The sequence below is a fragment of the Lissotriton vulgaris genome, chromosome 4_1 (assembly GCF_964263255.1).
Source record: "Lissotriton vulgaris chromosome 4_1, aLisVul1.2, whole genome shotgun sequence".
Taxonomy (NCBI): Eukaryota; Metazoa; Chordata; class Amphibia; order Caudata; family Salamandridae; genus Lissotriton; species Lissotriton vulgaris.
The window spans coordinates 499907156-499926575 of NC_141691.1; the positions used below are offsets into that span (position 1 = coordinate 499907156).

Sequence of the window (19420 nt, forward strand, 5' to 3'; positions counted from 1 at the left end):
GACCACCAAAGGTGTCAGGGTCACCCTATAGTCCACTGGGGTCCGGAATACAAACTGAGACCAACGCTGGAGCCAGAGAGAAAGGATATTTATTACAATCTCATAATATGGAGAGGGCATCAACAACTGACACCCACAGCTGTCTGAGGAGGAAGTCTGTTAGAATGGTCTCACTTCAAGTATTATATACTCTTTATCCTGCCCCAGGCATGTAAGGGAGTTGTATCAGTTAACTTTTATTGCATTCCTAAAGAAATAGTCAATCTGGACAATCAGCAGGTGAGTAGCCTTTAGTTTTCTTTTGTAGGATATGGGCAAAACATTATAATGACATAGTACACATAGGTCACTCTGTTTAATTGGTACTGCAGGGCATGGCATGATTACATGTCAAACAAAAGGTTAATCTGATAAGCACAGGTAAAGGTGAGGACCCTGCAAGGTGTAGGCAAAAAGCAATTTTATACAATTGAGTCCATAAATATTTGTCGTTTAGACTACAGTAGGGCAAAGGTGAGAGGTATGATTACACAGCAAGCAAAAATAAGTCTTGATAAACCTGTTGAAGGATGCCTGCTGGGTGTAGTGTGCAGGGTGAGGACGATAAACATCTGGGAAACTCCCTGTCCGACTCGTTGAGCATGGGCTGGTCAGTTTGTGGTAGGCCAAAGCATGAACAGAGTGTCCGTGCAGGAATGTAACAGGTCAAAAGTTGAGCTCCAGAGTGTTCGTGACACAGAGAGAAAGTCAGTCATGAAGGTTAAAGCACAACATGGTGGAGTTAAGCACAACATGGTGGACTGAATGGCAAGATAGCAGACCCACTTTTCCACAGTCCCTCCTTTTGCCATTGGCAAAACCATTTTTAGTCAATTGCAATGTTCATCAATAGCTGTGTCTCACGTTCAGTCAATATATTGTCGTTTTTGACATGGGCATTCATGGGGACTGGTTTGATAGCATTTGCACATAGGCCGCAGAGTGGGGGCCCACAATGAAGGCTAAGACAGCAGAAGAAGATCAGTGCAAGAGGTACTAGGATAATCATTAGGACCTTCCATCCCCATGTCAGTAGGATTTGCCATGTCCAAGAACCAAGAGACCATGAGCCTGTATCTTGATGGAGGTCGGAGGCTATTCGATGGAGTGTGGAAATAGCCTCGTAGACAGATGAGGAATGATCCGGAACATACACGCAACAGCTGGCGCCAATGATGCGACATGCTCCTCCGCGGTCAGCTAGGATGACATCAAGCACCATTCGGTTCTGAAGAGTGAGGAGGAATACCGCTTGGAGCTCCGCATTGTTGTTGGCCAGAATACCAGCTGTGATGTTGACGGTGGCTTCCATGACTCTGGTGAGGTGGCGAATGGCTCCACTGTTTGCCATTGGTCCCCAGAAGGGAAGGATGCCCTTCATGGCATCCAGGAATTGTTGAGAGGTTGTGTCGGTTTGCTCGTCCACATTGTCACTGCAGCGGCCACGATGATGAAGAGGAGGAGCAATATAGACAGGGGGAAGGAGGAAAGCTATGTAACATGTGCCTCCCCAGTTCTCGTGAAGCCAAGTGTACGCCTTTGTTCTGCACACAAAGTAGGTGTTTGGGGAGGCAACAAGGGGCGGTGGAGATGTCGTATTCAGAGTCATTGTCATGGCACAAGAGCTGTCCCCAACGTACTCAGTTCCCAAGCCTCTGATACAAATTAGTCCAGAAATGCGAACAACAGCTAGCGGTGGGATCCGCTTGGCGAGTGTCCTTGTTTTGAAGCTGGAGAAGCGTGTTCTACTGGTAGAGTCGAATACCAGCATTTTCTCCTTCTCATCCTTAGACACGCTTGTAGAACTGTTCTTTGGGCAAACAGCATTGTCTGTCTTTTTCTGCCAGAACTCATCTTGCAATTGTTGGAGAGTGATGTCGGCAAGGCAGCTGGACCGATGGGCGCCCATGATGAGTGACATCCAGGCAGCACAAGAGGCATGTATAGAGTAAGAGTAAGGTAGGAAGGGAATGTTATTCTCAATGAAGTGAGGCAGGAGACCACAGGCCCAACAGTTCGTTTTATTCAAGACCTCATTGTGTTGATTCAACATTTGGATAAAGGTGTTGTTCCAAAACTCTTGTCGCCTATTTTTGTGATCAGGGGACAAGGAGACATGTGAGTGCTCAGGAGACGTAGCATCAGTGGGCAATATGGTATCCTTGGCTGGTGCCCCTTCCTCTATGATCCAGAAAAGGATGGAGAAGAGATAGTGAGGAGGAGAACTGTCGTCAAAGCTATTGACCTGTTATTATACAGTTTGTTACATAGCGCTATCTTCTTTTTGGAAAGTTTCATTGTTACATTGTTGGTCATAATCAGTCTTCTTTTGAGCCCTACAGCTGTTGGAGAGTGAAGGTGAGCCCTATGCGTCGCCGATAGCTGGTGGTTGCTTCTCCTGGGTAGGCTTCTCAGTACCCCGCTACCCTAGAACACCAATCCACCCATCCAGATAATACTACCGCCCTGCAACTTTTGGCTCACCTCACCCGCCCGGTCGCTAGAGCCCCAGAGGCTGTGCTTGGGCAGAGATTGTATCTTTCTTTAGTTGGCACTGTGTTATCTTTGAACAATTCCAGTTCTGGTTCTGAAAGACCACACACAGGAGGGTCGCACGTCAAAACTTCCTTGTAGGTGGACAAGGTGGGATCGGTTTGAGTGATGCTGGCACCCTCCGGCAGTGAACGGCATGGATCCAGAATTTCTTGCCTTCCACTCGCAGGGGTGTTCTGGTGGTCAGCAGGACTAGGAGCGGTCCTTTCCACCGGGGTTCCAGCATCTTTTTGTGGGCAAAATTCTTCATCAGCACATAATCAGCACATAATCCCCGGGCAGGATGTGTCCCGGTCCAGTGAATCGATCAGGCAATGCTTCCTGGACCTGCTGATGAATGGAAGACAAAGTGTGTGTAAGTACAGACAAATAATCACTCAATAATTCACTAGGGGTATCAGACGGTGTGGTAGTGGGGGGTCACCTCAAATGTTCATTGGGCGTCCAAAGACCACCTCATATGGAGTCAATGAGGTGCAGGAATGCGGGACAGATCTTATTGATGGAAGGGCCAGTGGTTGCGCATCTGGCCATTTTAGCCCTGTAGTTTCTACTATTTTAGCTAGTTTGGATTTGATCGTGGCATTGTATCTTTCCACTAGGCCTGCTGATTGGGGGTGGAAGACTGCATGACATTTTTGTTGAACCCCTAATCCTGCTAGTATATGCTTGACTATTTCTCCAATGAAGTGACTGCCACTGTCACTCCATAGGACCCGGCAAAGGCAGTAGCGGGGAAAGAATTCCTTCAGTAATATCTTTGCGGTGGTTAGGGCAGTGTTGTCTCTGACCGGGTAAGCCCCCATTTGCTGAATGCGCAATCAAACACTAAAACATACTTAAGGTTGTTGCATCGTTCCATTTGGATATAATCCATCTGCAGGACTTCAAAAGGTGATGTATGGATAGCATATCGTACACGTGGTACTCGAGTTCCTTTCACCTACATTGTAGTGGAGACAAACCAAACACTGTTGGACCAGCATGGAGGCAGTAGACCGGAGTTGGTTGTTATCCCATACTTTCTGTAATATTTTAGTAGTGGTGGCAGCATTGGTGTGTGCTGGCAAATGAGTCATGTTCAACAATGGGAGGAGACCAGCATTTGGTAATTTCCAAAGTTTTGCATCTTTGGATCGCCAACAATTTTCTTCATCAAGCATGCCCTCCTTCTCCCAATTTTGAAGTTCTTCTGAGGTGGCAGTGGACTGGATGTCCCTGATCGGTTGTCTAACATTATGACATTTCTCTGCTTGGGATTTTACTATGTACATAGGGGTATGTATTCTTTCCTGTGCAGTAGCCCGGGCTGTCTCATCAGCAAAAGCATTTCCTAACCCTATTTCGTCTGTGACCTTCTTGTGTGCGTTGCATTTAACAATAGCCAATGTTCTGGGTAGTATCAAGGCTTGGAGCAATGCAGTGACTAAGTCATCATGCTGAATTGGCGTACCATGTGATGTTAAGAGCCCTCTTTCCTTCCAAAGGGTACCAAAACTCTGGGCTACCCCAAAGACGTACTGGCTGTTGGTATAAATGGTGATAGCGAGATCCTTGCTAAGGATACAAGCGCGGGTGAGAGCTATAAGTTGTGCGGCCTGGGCCGATTTCTGAGGTATGCGTGCAGTCTCAACAATGGTGTTGGTAGTGGTGATGGCATAGGCAGCAGATGTGGTACCGTTTGATAGTTTAATACAAGACCCGTCCACCCACAATTGCCCATCCTGTTCTGTGAGAGTGGTGTCTTTTAAATCTATCTGTCCCTTAGTCTGTTCTTCTGTTCAAAAAAGGCAGTCATGTGGTATGTCTGGGATGTCAGAATCTGTTGTGGGCAGGAGTGTGGCAGGGTTCAGGATCGCACATCTCCTTAGCGTGATATGGGGTGCTAACAGCGTAAGTTTGTCTCCTGTTAGACGTGCACTAGTGAGGTGTTGCGTCTTTGTCTGATTCAGTAATATTTCGACTGCGTGTGGAACTAATACCGTCAATCTAGATCCCAACACAATCCCTTCACTTTGTCGGATAGAGACGGCCGCTGCTGCAACCGCTCTAAGGCAGGAGGGCAGACCTCTGGCCACAGGGTCTAGGGTGGCTGAAAAAAGCACATGCTCGTTGTTTGGTGCCGTGAATTTGGGTCAGGACTGAGAGAGCACATCCTGAGCACTCATGGGTGTAGAGGCAGAATGGTTTAGAGTAGTCAGGTGTGCCCAATACTGGTGAAGAGCGTGGCGTAAGTCTTGAAAGGCTTGGTCGTGTTCATGTGTCCAAGGAAGAGGTGTGGGTGTATCTTTCGTAAGCAAAGCAAGGAGTGGATTAACTATGAGGGAAACATTTGGTATCCATTGGTGACAAAAAGAAGTGAGTCCAATTAGTGCATGAACATCTCTTTGGGTGGTGGGAGAGGAAAGATGTAGTATTGTTTGGATGCGGTCAGGTGTGAGAGTACGTCCCTCCTTGTACAGCTGATGGCCGAGGTAGGTCACCTGCTGTCTGCAATACTGTAGCCTATTCTTTGATACCTTATGGCCCTGTGATGCCAAAAAAAGTAGTGTAGTAAGAGAGGCAGTGCGAGCCAGTGCCGGAGTGTCTGTAGCCAACAGAATGTCATCGACATATTGGATGAGAACAACACCGGGTGGTAACTGTATCTGGTGGAGCTGTTGTTTAAGGGTCTGGCTGTAGATACCAGGGCTTTCAGTATACCCTTGAGGAACCCGACAGAATCTGTATGATCTGTTTTTTATGGTGAAACCAAAAAGATAGCGTGAATCAGGATGTATTGGTATGGAGAAGAAGGCATTTTTTAGGTCAATAACTGTAAATGTGGTAGCAGTTGAGGGGATCATTGTCAATATCGTTGTTATGTCAGAGACCACAGGATATTGTGGGACCACTATTTAGTTAATTGCGTGGAGGTCAATGACAAAACGGTATATTTTCTCAGAGGTGGACGTACGTTTCAAAACTGGAAGGATGAGACTATTGCAAATGTTAGACTGAATTTCCTCAACTACCCCAGCTGTAATCATATCCTGTACTATAGTCATGAGAGCCTTTACGCCGTCTGCAGAAATTTTATACTGAGGGAGGCGGGGAAGAGGTGCATTCTGTTTTACTGTTATGCGGACAGGCTCCATCACAATCTCCTCTACGTCGGTGTCCGTGATGGCCCACAGGGTGTCAGGTAACTGGGACAAACCCTGCTGTTCAAAATCAGTGAGACAATAAAGGTGGGATTCATATCCAAGGGGGCAGTCATTAACAAACAGTATGACTCTGACATTCTGAGGAGAACAGCGAATGGTGGCTCTGAAATGCTTTAAGAGATCAATGCCCATCAAATTGTCTGGGCAGTTTGGGGAGAGCAGAAAAGAGGCCATCACTGCGTTCCCCTGTATGTCCAGGGACACCTCAGTAGAAAGAGGGTTGGTGAAGGGCGTGCCCTCAAATCCTACAGATGTGACCGATAAGCCAGACAGGGGCGCCCTAGGAATCAGTTTATGTGAGAGGACACTTCTAGAGGCCCCTGTGTCGACCAAGAATTTTCCCTGAGTTCCAACCACTGAAGCTGTGACATAGGGGCCAGATTGATCAACTGGAAGTTCCTCTGGTTCCTTTCCCTGTCCCTGACTGTCTCATGCTAATTCATTGTCGGGGAAGTGGTAACCAGAAAAATCATGTACAAAAGCTGGTCTATTGTTATCGAAGACATTGGGGCGTTGTCCGTTGGAGGGTGGGACTCTTCCTCTACCTCTACTCAATCCCCTTCCCCGACCCATTGTATTTCGCTGTAAAAGAGGACAATCTGCTCGCCAGTGGCCTGTTTCCTTACAATACGCACATTGGTCCTGGGACAGTTGGCGTGGGGGTGGTTGTGTTCCAGTAGATGCGGGCATATAATTATACTGTGGACCTCTACCGTTTCCTCCCTCTCTAATGCTTATTTGGAAGAGCATTACTTTTTCTTTGAGTTCTATTCTTTTCTTATCCTTTTCCTCCTCTATCTTATTCTGTAGACGTTCATAATATTGGGCCATAGTCAAGATCTGTGTGGGTGTTGCAGCCGGCCACGTGCTTTCGCTACTCTGTAACTTTGTGGAGATGGGTGGCAACAATCCTTTAACAAAAGTCTGAACTAGTAAGTGTTGACCTGTCTCAGTCATCGTGTCCTGTCCACTATAGTCAATAAACACCTGGCTGAGGCGGGAGAAGTAGTCAGATGGAGTTTCCTCAGATCTGTGTTTACAAGCAGTGATAGCTGTCCAATCTACCTTCCTAGCTGGAATTGTGGCCTTCAATCTTTTTACTATAATACCTGGCAGCTCTAAAATAGCTTCTGCAGGCCTTTCACCTGGTTTTCTATCCCTATCCATTGTCATCAAATCTTCCCACTTATGCTTGAACAAGGCCTCATCGTCAACTTTCCTTATCGGTCTCCAAATATCTGGGGGCAGAATTAACCCAAAGAACTGGTCTTTGTCAGTCAGTGTCATTGTATGGGTAGTAATAACCGTGTCCAACCCTTCGTAGAATCCCGTAGGATTCTTCCGGGGGTCAGGCAAGTCCTTTTTGAAAGCTAAGATGTCAGCTCGAAGCCACAGAGTTTACACCCAATTATATAACATCCTACTTTTGGCGTCTGGACTATCCAGTCCCTCAGCAGTTCCTGCCCCCTGAGCGGGGACAGAAACTGGAGCTGCTTCCCTTATTGGTGCCATATGACCTCCAGTCGCACCCTTCTTTACTAATGGCTTTTCCTCTTCCTCCTGGTCTCTCCTTAGACCCTCCATCATTTGTAGCGTGAGCGCTAACAAACTGTTGCTTTCTCTCCCCTCCGTCAACTTACAATACAATCCCCTAACATGGTCTGCTGGTGTTACTCCGTGGCGTTTCTCATAAAGAGAGAATATTTCATAGGCAAATTGTTGTAGGAAGTAGCCTTTTTGAGGTGGTGCATAGGCCTCATAGATAGCACGGATCTGGCTAGAGGTAAAAAGTTCCTCCAGGCAGGTGGAACTAGACCATCCAATGCCTGTTTCTGTGCAGATGTGATGCAGGTTGTGTGGGATTGTAACACCTGGGGGTCTCGGGGTCGCCACAGACACCACAAACCAGGACACGACACGGTTCTATATTTGGTGATTTATTTGTATAGCATATAAACATACAAGAAATCAATATTGCAAATAGTCACTGGTCACTTCTAGCCGGTATACGTTACCCCGTCCCATGCAAATACGCCGGTCCCGGCGTATGCCAACAGAGGGCAGAAACACAGTAGCCGACAATGCCACTCGATGTGTCTTGAGGGAATCGTGGAAACAGCCGTTTCTCACAGTGGAGTCAGGGAGACACCCGGCCGGGGTCTCGACCTGAAGGGAGCAGCCGCTCGACCTTATTCCACAGAGGAGTCAGGGAGACGCCCAGCCGGGGTCTCGACCTAAAGGGAGCAGCCGCTCGACCTCTTCCTCTTCTACAACGGGACGCTGCTTCACCTCCGGGTGATGCGTCACCGTTGTCCAAATAATGCCAATAGCTGGTGACGAGAGCAGCCGCTCGATCGTCGTTGGAAACTCTACAGTTGATACGCGCCAAACACCTCCTGGTGTGCGTAACAGCTGGAGTCTCCCGTAGTTAGGGGACAGGCTGGGAGCTACGGCTCACACCAGCGATTGCCCTGTGTGGGACTCCCGACTCCTTCGAGTCAGCGGCGGCAACGTTTTCCGCGTCCGATAACAAGGTCAGGCTTCTCGACTCGTCCGAGTCAGAAGCGGCAAGGAAGCTTTCCTGGTGGCTCACCAAGAAGAAACAGGGCGGACTAAGCAAGAGCGGCCCGGGGAGACTCACTCGACCCACGTCCGTCTTTGTCCTAGGATCCTGCTGGGAACTCTTCTCTCTGTGGGTGCACAGGAACAGCTTGGTGGAAGGCCGCGTTGATACTAGAATATCCGACACCCTTCTTCCTTCAGGTACCGCCTATAAAGGGGTGTTGTAATTGTGTTATGCAACCATTACCTTGAGTTGCATAACGCTCCTCCCGCTTGGCCTTCTGGGAGTTGTAGTCCGTTGAAGTCGCGGATGTCTTTTCCCTGTCGGTTCAGGGATTTCCTGACAGGGATCGAGCAGATGATGTGGTCTCGGGATCAGATTGAGCAGGAGGGGCAGTGGGATCGGGAGGTAGGGGTTGGGCATTTTCAGAGGGTATATTTCCATCGGCCAGCTGTTGGATAGGATGGTGAGGGACATGGTACAGTGGTGGTAATGGATGGAGGAGAAGCTCCTCTTTATGGGGGTCTGCTCGCGCTAGTTGTGTATGACGGAGAGGATACTGACCAGACACATTCAACCTGTGTTCTCTATCTGTGCACGCATGGTTGGATGGAACTTTTTCCTGTTGTAATTCTATTAATTTCTGTTTATCGCTTTTTCTAGCCTCTTTCGGTAACCTTGCCTGAGCCCTTCTCTCTCTTTCAGCTCCCTCCTTTTTCCATTGGCCTAGGGCGTCAAACATTACTTGTCGCGACCTTTTTTTAAAGAGCTGTATTGCTACAGCTTCAATTTTGTGAGATTCAAATGAGCTATATATGGGCCACTGAGTCTCTTTATCCTTGGACGTGTATTTATGCCATAATGAATTATACATTATGGGAGAAATACCGTATTTTATGTACATATCCTTACTTGAGGTACCTTCCGGGGGAGCAGGCTGACTATCTTCTAGCACCCTAGATCGAGATATACAACAACCTAACCATCGTGCAAATTTACTAAATGCTGGCATGTTTTTCTAGTTTCTTAAAAAAGTCTCTACAAATTTCAGAAAATTGGACAAATAGTCCACTTTACCCGCTTAACTTTCGTTATTTGCAAATATCGAAATACCAAGTCTGGATAACCAAAATCCTCAAGAGAGGTGTCATCAATAACCTTATCAAGCGGATTTACCAAGTACGGGCATGCTTTTCTATGTTATCTTAAATAATATTTCTACAAATTTTAAAGGTCGGACAAAGAGTCCACATTACCCGTTTTATCTTCAATCTTTGCCAAGAGTGAAATTAAACAAACCAGACAACCTAAACCAAGTACAAACAAAAAGGTGTCGCAAATCAGCGACCCTACCAGAATCCTTTTTCTCGTTCTCCAGGTGGTCTCTTTACTGCAAAGATCGTCCACGTCTATCGAGGGCCCAAATCAGGACCGGAGCCACTTCCAGGGGTCTTTTCGGATGTATAGAAGGTCGGGTGGTGGCTACAAAGACGAGGGTCTTATTCACGTAGACCGCCCCCCCCCACCGTCCGTTCAACTTCCTCGTCGGGAACCCACGAACGGGCAACAGCGTCTCTGATCGGCCCCACCTTTGGGGTGGCAATTGTGGATTTGGGGATCTTTTGGCAGACCACCAAAGGTGTCCGGGTCACCCTATAGTCCACTGGGGTCCGGAATACAAACTGACACCAACTCTGGAGCCAGAGAGAAAGGATATTTATTACAATCTCATGAGATGGAGAGGGCATCAACAACAGACACCCATAGCTGTCTGAGGAGGCAGTCTTTTAGAATGGTCTCACTTCACGTATTATATTCTCTTTATCCAGCCCCAGGCATGTAAGGGAAATGTATCAGTTAACTTTTATTGCATTCCTAAACAAATAGTCAATCTGGAGAATCAGCAGGTGAGTAGTCTTTGTTTTTTTTTGCAGGATATGGGCAAAACATTATAATTACATACTACACAAAGGTCACTCTGGTTAATTGGTACTACAGGGCATGGCATGATTACATGTCAAACAAAAGGTTAATCTGATAAGCACAGGTAATGGTGAGGACCCTGCAGGGTGTAGGCAAAAAGCATATTTATACATTTGAGTCCATAAATATTTGTCGTTTGGACTACAGCAAGGTGAGAGGTATGATTACACAGCAAGCAAAGATAAGTCTTGATAAGCCTGTTGAAGGACGCCTGCAGGGTGAGGAGGATAAACATCTGGGAAACTCCCTTCCGACTGGCTGAGCATGGGCTGGTCAGTTTGTGGCAGGCCAAAGCATGAACAGAGTGTCCGTTCAGAAATGTAACAGGTCAAAAGTTGAGCTTCAGAGTGTTCATGACACAGAGAGAAAGTCAGTCATGAAGGTTAAAGCACAACATGGTGGAGTTAAGCACAAAATAGTGGAGTGAATGGCAAGATAGCAGACCCACTTTTCCACACGGGAGACTGAGGCCCATTAGGCTCTATGCCTATGATAGCAGGGAGGGTTCCCCAGGGAGAGGGGGTAGATGGGCATGGGGATTGGGAGGGGGTGGGGTGAGGGGGAAGCACGAGGTGGGGGCAGTGGGAAAAAAAATAAAAATGAATCCTCCATCACATCAGAAAAATCAGCTGTATGATTATTGTAATAGTTTTTGTCCTTCTTAGGATGACACTTTGTCAGGACTGCAGAAAGCTCTGTGGTATTGGACTGCACAGGAATAGAGATGCCGATTCCCAAATCCACTCTGAACAATAACCCAGAGCCCACAGATAACATGAGTCTCTAAGCCATCATGAAGGGGGATTGGATAAAATAACAAAAGAGAGAGAAGAGAAGAGACTGTCTGGCAGATTCTTGTCTTCAGATCCGGTCTGCAGATCTTGTCATGACTAATGCAAACAGGGAAGAGAGAAACATATCATTAGCTCCTAATTCTACCTCTCTAACCTATCTAAATTCCCTATGGGTTCTAACCTACCAAGTAAATCTCCAGAACTAGCCTCTCTTCTGTACCATCAGCGTGCATGAGAGTTTTGTAGCTGAATTGCACCTTCTCTCCGAGCGTCAAAAGAGTATGGCTTTTAATGTCTCTTACTTCGTGCTTTTCCTTCGTATTTTTCGATGACTGAAACTTAGGGCTTTCACCTCACGAATTCTCTTGACTTGACTGTTGAAGATATTTGTAACTTTCTTGACTAAATCGTTCTCTGCTCAAAACTAGTCTATAGCTCAGTAATTTCTCAGAAGACAATCCGATAACAAGTTCTTCAGAATTCGTAATTCACAGTCTTTTAAACATGCTCTAGATGACACTTATCTACGTAGTTCCGTTCTCTCTCTTCACCGAGAAAACGGAGCGCGGACTCCTCCTCAGTCGTCAGTGCCAGGCAAACGCACTCGACAACACTTCACGGAAACTGGTAATTTCGTACTGCAAGTTTCTCCAGAATGATCTTCTCTTGGCTGGGATAAGGGCAGGGAAGCTCTAAAGGGTAAAACTATGAGAACGGGACTAGAATACTTTCTTCACAAGAAACTCCTTGATTGCTTCTACCTCAGGCAAGGTTCGCGGTGAAGTGCGCAGCACTCCGGTTGACAGCGCCTCACCTCAGCTGCGGTGATGATGAGGCTGGAAGACTAGAACGCTAACTCCACGCGACTCTGGTGGCCATCTTGGAGTGCCGGAGTCGCATGCATGCTGACCAAGAACCTCTTCCTTGTCGTGCATCTTCTTTCAAGGAATGTTCCGTAGTGATTGTGTTCACATGAGGGGTAAGGGTTCTGACAGTACCCCCCAACAAGGCAGATCCCTTCCCCCTTGGCTTGGCAGGGAAGCGTTGATGAAACAATTTAATCAACCTGGGAGCATGCACATCTTCTTCTCTTTCCCATGACCTCTCTTCCGGTCCATAACCCTTCCAGTCTACCAAATAGTACAGTTGGTTTCTAGATTCCTTTGAGTCGAGAATTTCCTTCACCTCAAATTCTTCACCGTCTTCCAACTGCATTGGTTTGGGGGTTAAGATTCTCCGCAGACTAACTGGAACCTTTTTTAGTAACGAAATGTGAAAGACTGGATGAATTTTGAGGGTGGGCGGTAGAGTGAGCCGATAGTTCACCTGGCCAATCTTTTCTTCCACTGGATATGGACCAATGAACCTTGGTTGGAATTTTCGGTTTCCTCGTAGTCTCAGATTTTTAGCATTTAACCATACACGATCTCCAACTTCAATGCAAGGCCCTACTCGTCTTTTCTTGTCTGCGTATGCCTTGTATTTAGTCTTGGCTAAGGTCAGATTCTCTCTTGCACTCTGATGTACTTGCTCTAGATGAGAGACAATTTCTGCTACAGCTGGAACTGATATATCTGTCTGCCTAATGGTTGAATTAGGGTGTCTTCCGTAGTTCATATAGAACGGGGAGTACCCGGTAGACACATTCTTGGCATTATTATGGGCAAACTCTGCAGCCCACAAATTCTCTGGCCAGTTCCCTTCCTGTTTCAAGAGATATAACCTTAAATATTGCTCAACCTCCTGATTCACCCTTTCCGTCTGACCTTCGGTCTCGGGATGGTAACTAGTGGAGTACCTCACCTCAGTTCCTAAGCTTTCCATGAAAGATTTCCAAAAATGGGAAAGAAACTGGGATCCCCTATCTGAGATAATAACCTTCGGTATCCCATGTATCTTAACAATTTGAGTACTAAAGTGAGTGGCTAACTGCTTGGCACTAGGTACCCCTTTTAAGGCAGTAAAATGGGTCATTTTAGTAAACGAGTCCACTACCACTAATATTGTATTGTAACCTTGGCTTAAGGGCAAATCCGTGATGAGGTCTAGGGTGACAGTATGCAAAGGGTAAGGTGGAGTGGGTAAAGGTTGAAGGAGGCCTTTTGGGGCTTGCCGTTCGGATTTTCCCAGAGCACAGGTTTCGTATGTCTTAACATACTCTTCAATATCTTTTGTCATCTCAGGCCACCAATAATGTCTCTTAATTAGTTCTTTAGTTTTCACTTCCCCCTTATGTCCAGCTAACTTGCATTGTGGCATTCCCGTAGTACTTGCTGCTGCATTTCCTTTGTGGGAATGAATAAAGCATCTTGATAATATGGCAATCGGCGGATGATTCTCCGGTCTTTTCCTTCCTTAACCCAATTCTGCATGGCCGTCTCGTCCATTACTTTTAAGACATCCTGTTCTAGACTGACAGATGATGACGTGACTCCAATGATTCTCTCCGTAGGAATGATTGCTTGACTTTCCAGAGGGGTTTTGTGGTCTTCGGTATCCATCCTCGACAAGGCGTCGGCCTTGCCATTTTGAGCGCCGGGCCTATAGGTGATTACAAAATCGTAATCCGCAAAATGCAATGACCACCTTAATTGCCTCAGAGTAAGGGTCCTGGCGGTCTTCAGGAATTTCAGATTACGGTGGTCAGTGAAAACTGTCACTTGATGTCGAGCCCCCATGAGGTAATGGCGCCACTCCTTGAAGGCATCTTTGATGGCTAAAAGTTCCTTCTCCGTGATGGTATAATTTCTCTCCGCTGGGGACAGTTTCCTCGAGCGATATGCCACTGGATGCAGTTGTCCTATCACTTTATTCCTCTGAGATAGCACCCCCCCAACCGCTTGATCAGAGGCATCAGTTTCCACATAGAAGGGTTTCCTGGGGTCTGGATGTTGCAGGATAGGTGCTGAGGTAAAATCCTGTTTCAAGGCCTTAAAGGCTTCTTCAGCTTCATTCGACCATTCAAATTTAGCTCCTTTCTTTAATAATTGGGTGAGTGGCAAAATTTTCCTCGAAAACTCGCTGATGAACCGTCGGTAGAAGTTCGCAAAGCCTATGAAGCTCTGGACTTCCTTGACACTCGCGGGCGACTTCCATTCGACCACAGCCTCAATTTTCTTTCTATCCATAAGGATTCCACTAGGTGAGATGACAAATCCTAAGAATTCCACTTGATTCACGCTGAATGCACACTTCTCCAGCTTCACAAAGAGACTATTGTCCTTAAGTTTCTGTAGCACTCCTTTGACATGCTTTTGATGTTCCTCCGCGTTCTTAGAATAAATAAGAATGTCGTCAATATAGACGATAGCACATTGATCGAGGAACTCTTTCAGGACATCGTTTATGAAATATTGAAAGGCTGCCGGGGCGTTGCACAGGCCAAAGGGCATAACCTGGTACTCGAAGAGTCCAAACTTGGTCCGGATCGCCGTTTTCCACCCGTCACCCTCCTTCATTCTCACCAGATGGTAAGCTCCGCGGAGGTCGAGCTTGGTGAAGATACTGGCTCCCTTAATTTGATCTAACAAGACCGAGATGAGGGGCAGGGGATATCTGTTCTTTTTGGTGATTTTGTTGATGGCACGGTAGTCTATACGAATTCGCAGATCCCCTTCCTTCTTCGGCACGAAGAACAACGGCGAGGATACTGGAGACTGTGAAGGTCGAATGAACCCGTTAGCAAGATACTTATCCAGATACTCCCTCAGGTGTTGATGCTCTTTTTCAGTCAAAGCGTAAACTCTACTGCATGGCAGATTAACCCCAGGTTCCAGTTCGATTTCACAGTCGTACCTACGATGAGGAGGGAGCTGTTCAGCCTCTTTTTCATTGAATACCTCTTCGAAATCCTTGTATTCTTCTGGCACCTCTTGGGCATCGATGATACAGACGGATTGTCCGGTTTGACACAGCGAAAAGGCAGGATTCGGTTCTCGTATGCCTTCATGTTTCCCAAAACAATTTTCCAAACAGTAATCTGAGATCATTTGGATGGATCTGGTGCTCCAATGAATCATTGGGTTGTGCTCGGCGAGCCACGGAAGTCCCAAAATCAATTCGAACTGAGGGGCGTCTATCAGGTTAAATTGGATCTTCTCTTCATGCCCATCGCTCGAAATAAGTTGAACGACTTCGGTGTGGCTTACTATGGGGCCCGAAGATAGGTTTGTGCCATCCACGGCCCGAACCGGTTCACTCCTGGTTTTCTTGATGGCTAGTAGGCCCACTCTGTCGGCAAACTTCAGGTCGCAGAAATTTCCAGTCGCTCCTGAATCTATCATCACCGAAACTTCCGTCAGGACAATGTCTCGAAATTTCACCCTCATCGATAGTATCAAATGAGGTGTCGCTGACTGTAACGTGTTGGCCACTCTATGCTCTTCTGGAGTTTTCTTGATTAACGCATCCACCTGTTCAACTCGGTCAACAGGTGGTGCCTCTAGTTTTCCTTCAGCTTGAAGGTTGTTTTAGGTTTCTTAGGGCAAAATTTCACAAAATGGCCACCAGTACCACAGTACATGCATAGATTGTTTGTTCGTCTTTTCTATTTCTCCTCTCTGGTTAACGGACCTCGAATAGTGCCTATTTGCATTGGTTCCGTCCCTGTCTCTCCATCCTGGCTCCGATTATTCTCTGATCGAACTCTGTCGAATCTAGGAATGGCTGGTCTGAAGTCTCTCCTTTTCTCGCCCTTCCTTTCACCTTGCCGAAAATCCAACTCCAGCGCGAGATCCACTAGCGCCGAAATTTCCGTGGGCCTATTAGGGATGGCCGCCAGCCCATCCTTTAACTCATCCTTCAGGCCTCTGTAGAAAACTGCCGCTCTCTTGCTCTCCGGCCAGTCGGTCTCCACTACGAGCTTGTTGAATTGCGCTAGATAAGACACCAAATCCCTATTACCTTGTTTTAGGTCCAACAGTTCATTATCCGTCGCTTGTGATATTCTTCTCCTATCTAAGATTCGTAAAAATTCCTGTTTAAATTCTTCGTAGTTTCGCAAAATGGGGTCATTCTTGGTGATTAATGGTAAGGACCAAGCAGCAGCGTCCCCGCTCAGATACGAGAGTATAAAGGCGACCCTGGACTGTGCGTCTGGAAAAATCGAAGGGCGACACAGAAAATGCAAAGAACACTGCGTAATGAATATCTGTGCCTTTTGTGGGTCCCCGCCAAATCTCTCTGGGGCAGCTAGCGGAATGACCGGGGATAGGGAATGAATAACTTGGGTTGTCATTCTATTTGAACTCTCTGACATGGACCCCGCTAATTCCTGCTCTGGACTAAAAGGCTGTCTAATCTTTGGAGCCAACTCCGCTGTTTCTTTCTTAGAGTTTATTAACTCCGACCTAAGGTTTCGGTTTTCCTCTCTCAAGTCACTCAGTTCCTTTTGTATGGAGTTTAGAATTGCCCCTAGGTTTTGTACGTTTATCCCCTCTGCCATCTCTGTTCGGGTGCTGAAGCAACTTAGGCACTTCACTCTGTCAGGACTACAGAAAGCTCTGTGGTATTGGACTGCACAGGAACAGAGATGCCGATTCCCAAATCCACTCTGAACAATAACCCAGAGCCCACAGATAACATGAGTCTCTAAGCCATCATCCCGAGGGAAGGGGGATTGGATAAAATAACAAAAGAGAGAGAAGAGAAGAGACTGTCTGGCAGATTCTTGTCTTCAGATCCGGTCTGCAGATCTTGTCATGACTAATGCAAACAGGGAAGAGAGAAACATATCATTAGCTCCTAATTCTACCTCTCTAACCTATCTAAATTCCCTATGGGTTCTAACCTATCAAGTAAATCTCCAGAACTAGCCTCTCTTCTGTACCATCAGCGTGCATGAGAGTTTTGTAGCTGAATTGCACCTTCTCTCCGAGCGTCAAAAGAGTATGGCTTTTGATGTCTCTTACTTCGTGCTTTTCCTTCGTATTTTTCGATGACTGAAACTTAGGGCTTTCACCTCACGAATTCTCTTGACTTGACTGTTGAAGATATTTGTAACTTTCTTGACTAAATCGTTCTCTGCTCAAAACTAGTCTATAGCTCAGTAATTTCTCAGAAGACAATCAGATAACAAGTTCTTCAGAATTCGTAATTCACAGTCTTTTAAACATGCTCTAGATGACACTTATCTACGTAGTTCCGTTCTCTCTCTTCACCGAGAAAACGGAGCGCCGACTCCTCCTCAGTCGTCAGTGCCAGGCAAACGCACTTGACAACACTTCACGGAAACTGGTAATTTCGTACTGCAAGTTTCTCCAGAATGATCTTCTCTTGGCTGGGATAAGGGCAGGGAAGCTCTAAAGCAGCGGTCTTCAATCTGTGGGGCGCGACCCCCAGGGGGGTCGTGGAGTCCTGGGAAGGGGGTCGCAGATTCTGCAGTTCCTGGCGTCGGGCTGATCGAGGGTGCTCACGGCCTAATTCACACCGAGGTGTGAAAACCATCAAAGCCTCATTAACAAGTAAAGGTCTTTCAAAGACCTGCGAAGTACTCTGGTCTGTCTTTGTGTGTGTCCAAGCTGTTTGAGCCAGGCACACATACACGAGCTGGGGGGGTGGGGGGTGGGGGTGGGGGTTTTCTGGGGGAGAAGGCTGTAGCCCTTTGAGTTCAATAGACTTAGATGTGGGTTTATTTTTCTTTTTAACGTTTGTTTTATATAGCGCTAGTTTAACCCATAGGTATCAGAGCGCTTTACAAACACACAGTAAACAGCAGAAGGACATTACAATCATTGGTTCAAGTCCCACGAGCCCTCATACCTGGTGCCTGCATGGTGAGATGTTTATACAGCCTGTCGCCCCCCCCCCCCCTCCCAAGCAGGGAGGCGCAGAGATGCCCTCCCATGAGAGAGGAAGAAGGAAGACAACGATGCCCTCCCATGATAGAGGAAGAAGAAGGAAGACGACGCAGAGAGATACTGACCCCCCATGAGAGAGGCACAGACAAGGTGGGTGAATGAATGATGGGTGGATGGATGGATGGACGAAAGGGTGGACGGATGAAGGATATATGGATGGATGGGAGGGTGGATGGCTGTATGGATGGACGGATGGAAGGATGAAAGGGTGGACTGATGTGTGAAAAGGTGGGTGGATGAATGATGAGTGTAAAGATGAAAGGGTGGATGAAGGATGGATGGATGTGTGAAAAGGTGGGTGGATGGAGGATGGATGGATGGATGAAAAGGTGGATGGATGAAGGATGTATGTATGGATGGAAGGATGAAAGGGTGGGTGTATGGATGTATGGATGGAAGGAAAAAAGGATGAAGGATGGATGGATGGAAGGATGAAAGGATGGATGGATGTGTGAAAAAGTGGGTGGATGAATGATGAGTGGATGGATGTAAAGATGAAAGGGTGGATGGATGGATGAAGGATGGATGGATGTGTGAAAAGTTGGGTGGATGGATGAAAGGGTGGATGGAAGGATGAGAGGGTAGATGGATGAGGGATGGATGTATGGATGGATAAAAGGTTGCATGGATGAATAATGGATGGATTTGTGAAAAGGTGGGTGGATGAGTGATGGGTGAATGGATGGATGAAAGGGTGGATGGATGAAGGATGGATGTAAGGATGGAAGGATGAAAGTGTGGATGGATGGATGAAGGATGGATGTATGGATGAAAAGGTGGATGGATGTATGGATGGAAGGATGAAAAGGTGGATGGATGAAGGATAGATGTATGGATGGATGGATAAAAGGTTGAACGGATGAATGATGGATGGATGGATGTGTGAAAAGGTGGATGGATGGATGGATGGATGGATGTTGGGTGGATAGGTAAAGGATGGATGTATGGATGGAAGGATGAAAGGATGGATGGATGAAGGATGGATGTATGGATGGAAGGATGAAAGGGTGGATGGATGAAGGATGGATTGATGTGTGGAAGTGTGGGTGGATGAATGATGGATGGATGGATGTGTTGAGGTCTAACAGGCACATTTATGGTTGTCGATAGTTGTTTATGATGAGGAGTACCAGTTTCTAGAATTTTTTGTCGGAAGGGGGTCCTTAAGCCTAAAAAGGTTTTACAAGGGGGTCTCGGCATCAAAAAGTTTGAAGACCTCTGCTCTAAAGGGAAAAACTATGAGAACGGGACTAGAATACTTTCTTCACAAGAAACTCCTTGATTGCTTCTACCTCAGGCAAGGTTCGCGGTGAAGTGCGCAGCTCTCCGGTTGACAGCGCCTCACCTCAGCTGCGGTGATGATGAGGCTGGAAGACTAGAACGCTAACTCCACGCGACTCTGGCGGCCATCTTGGAGTGCCGGAG

At 46.8% G+C, this 19420-nt stretch overlaps 1 protein-coding gene across 1 annotated transcript; it reads right to left on the reverse strand.

Moving 5' to 3' along the window:
• Positions 1 to 865: 865 nt before the first annotated feature.
• Positions 866 to 1948, reverse strand: LOC147718895 (syncytin-A-like). Its single transcript, XM_086967261.1, has one exon. The coding sequence runs from the start codon at positions 1946 to 1948 to the stop codon at positions 866 to 868; it is 1083 nt and encodes a 360-aa protein (XP_086823387.1).
• Positions 1949 to 19420: the final 17472 nt, after the last annotated feature.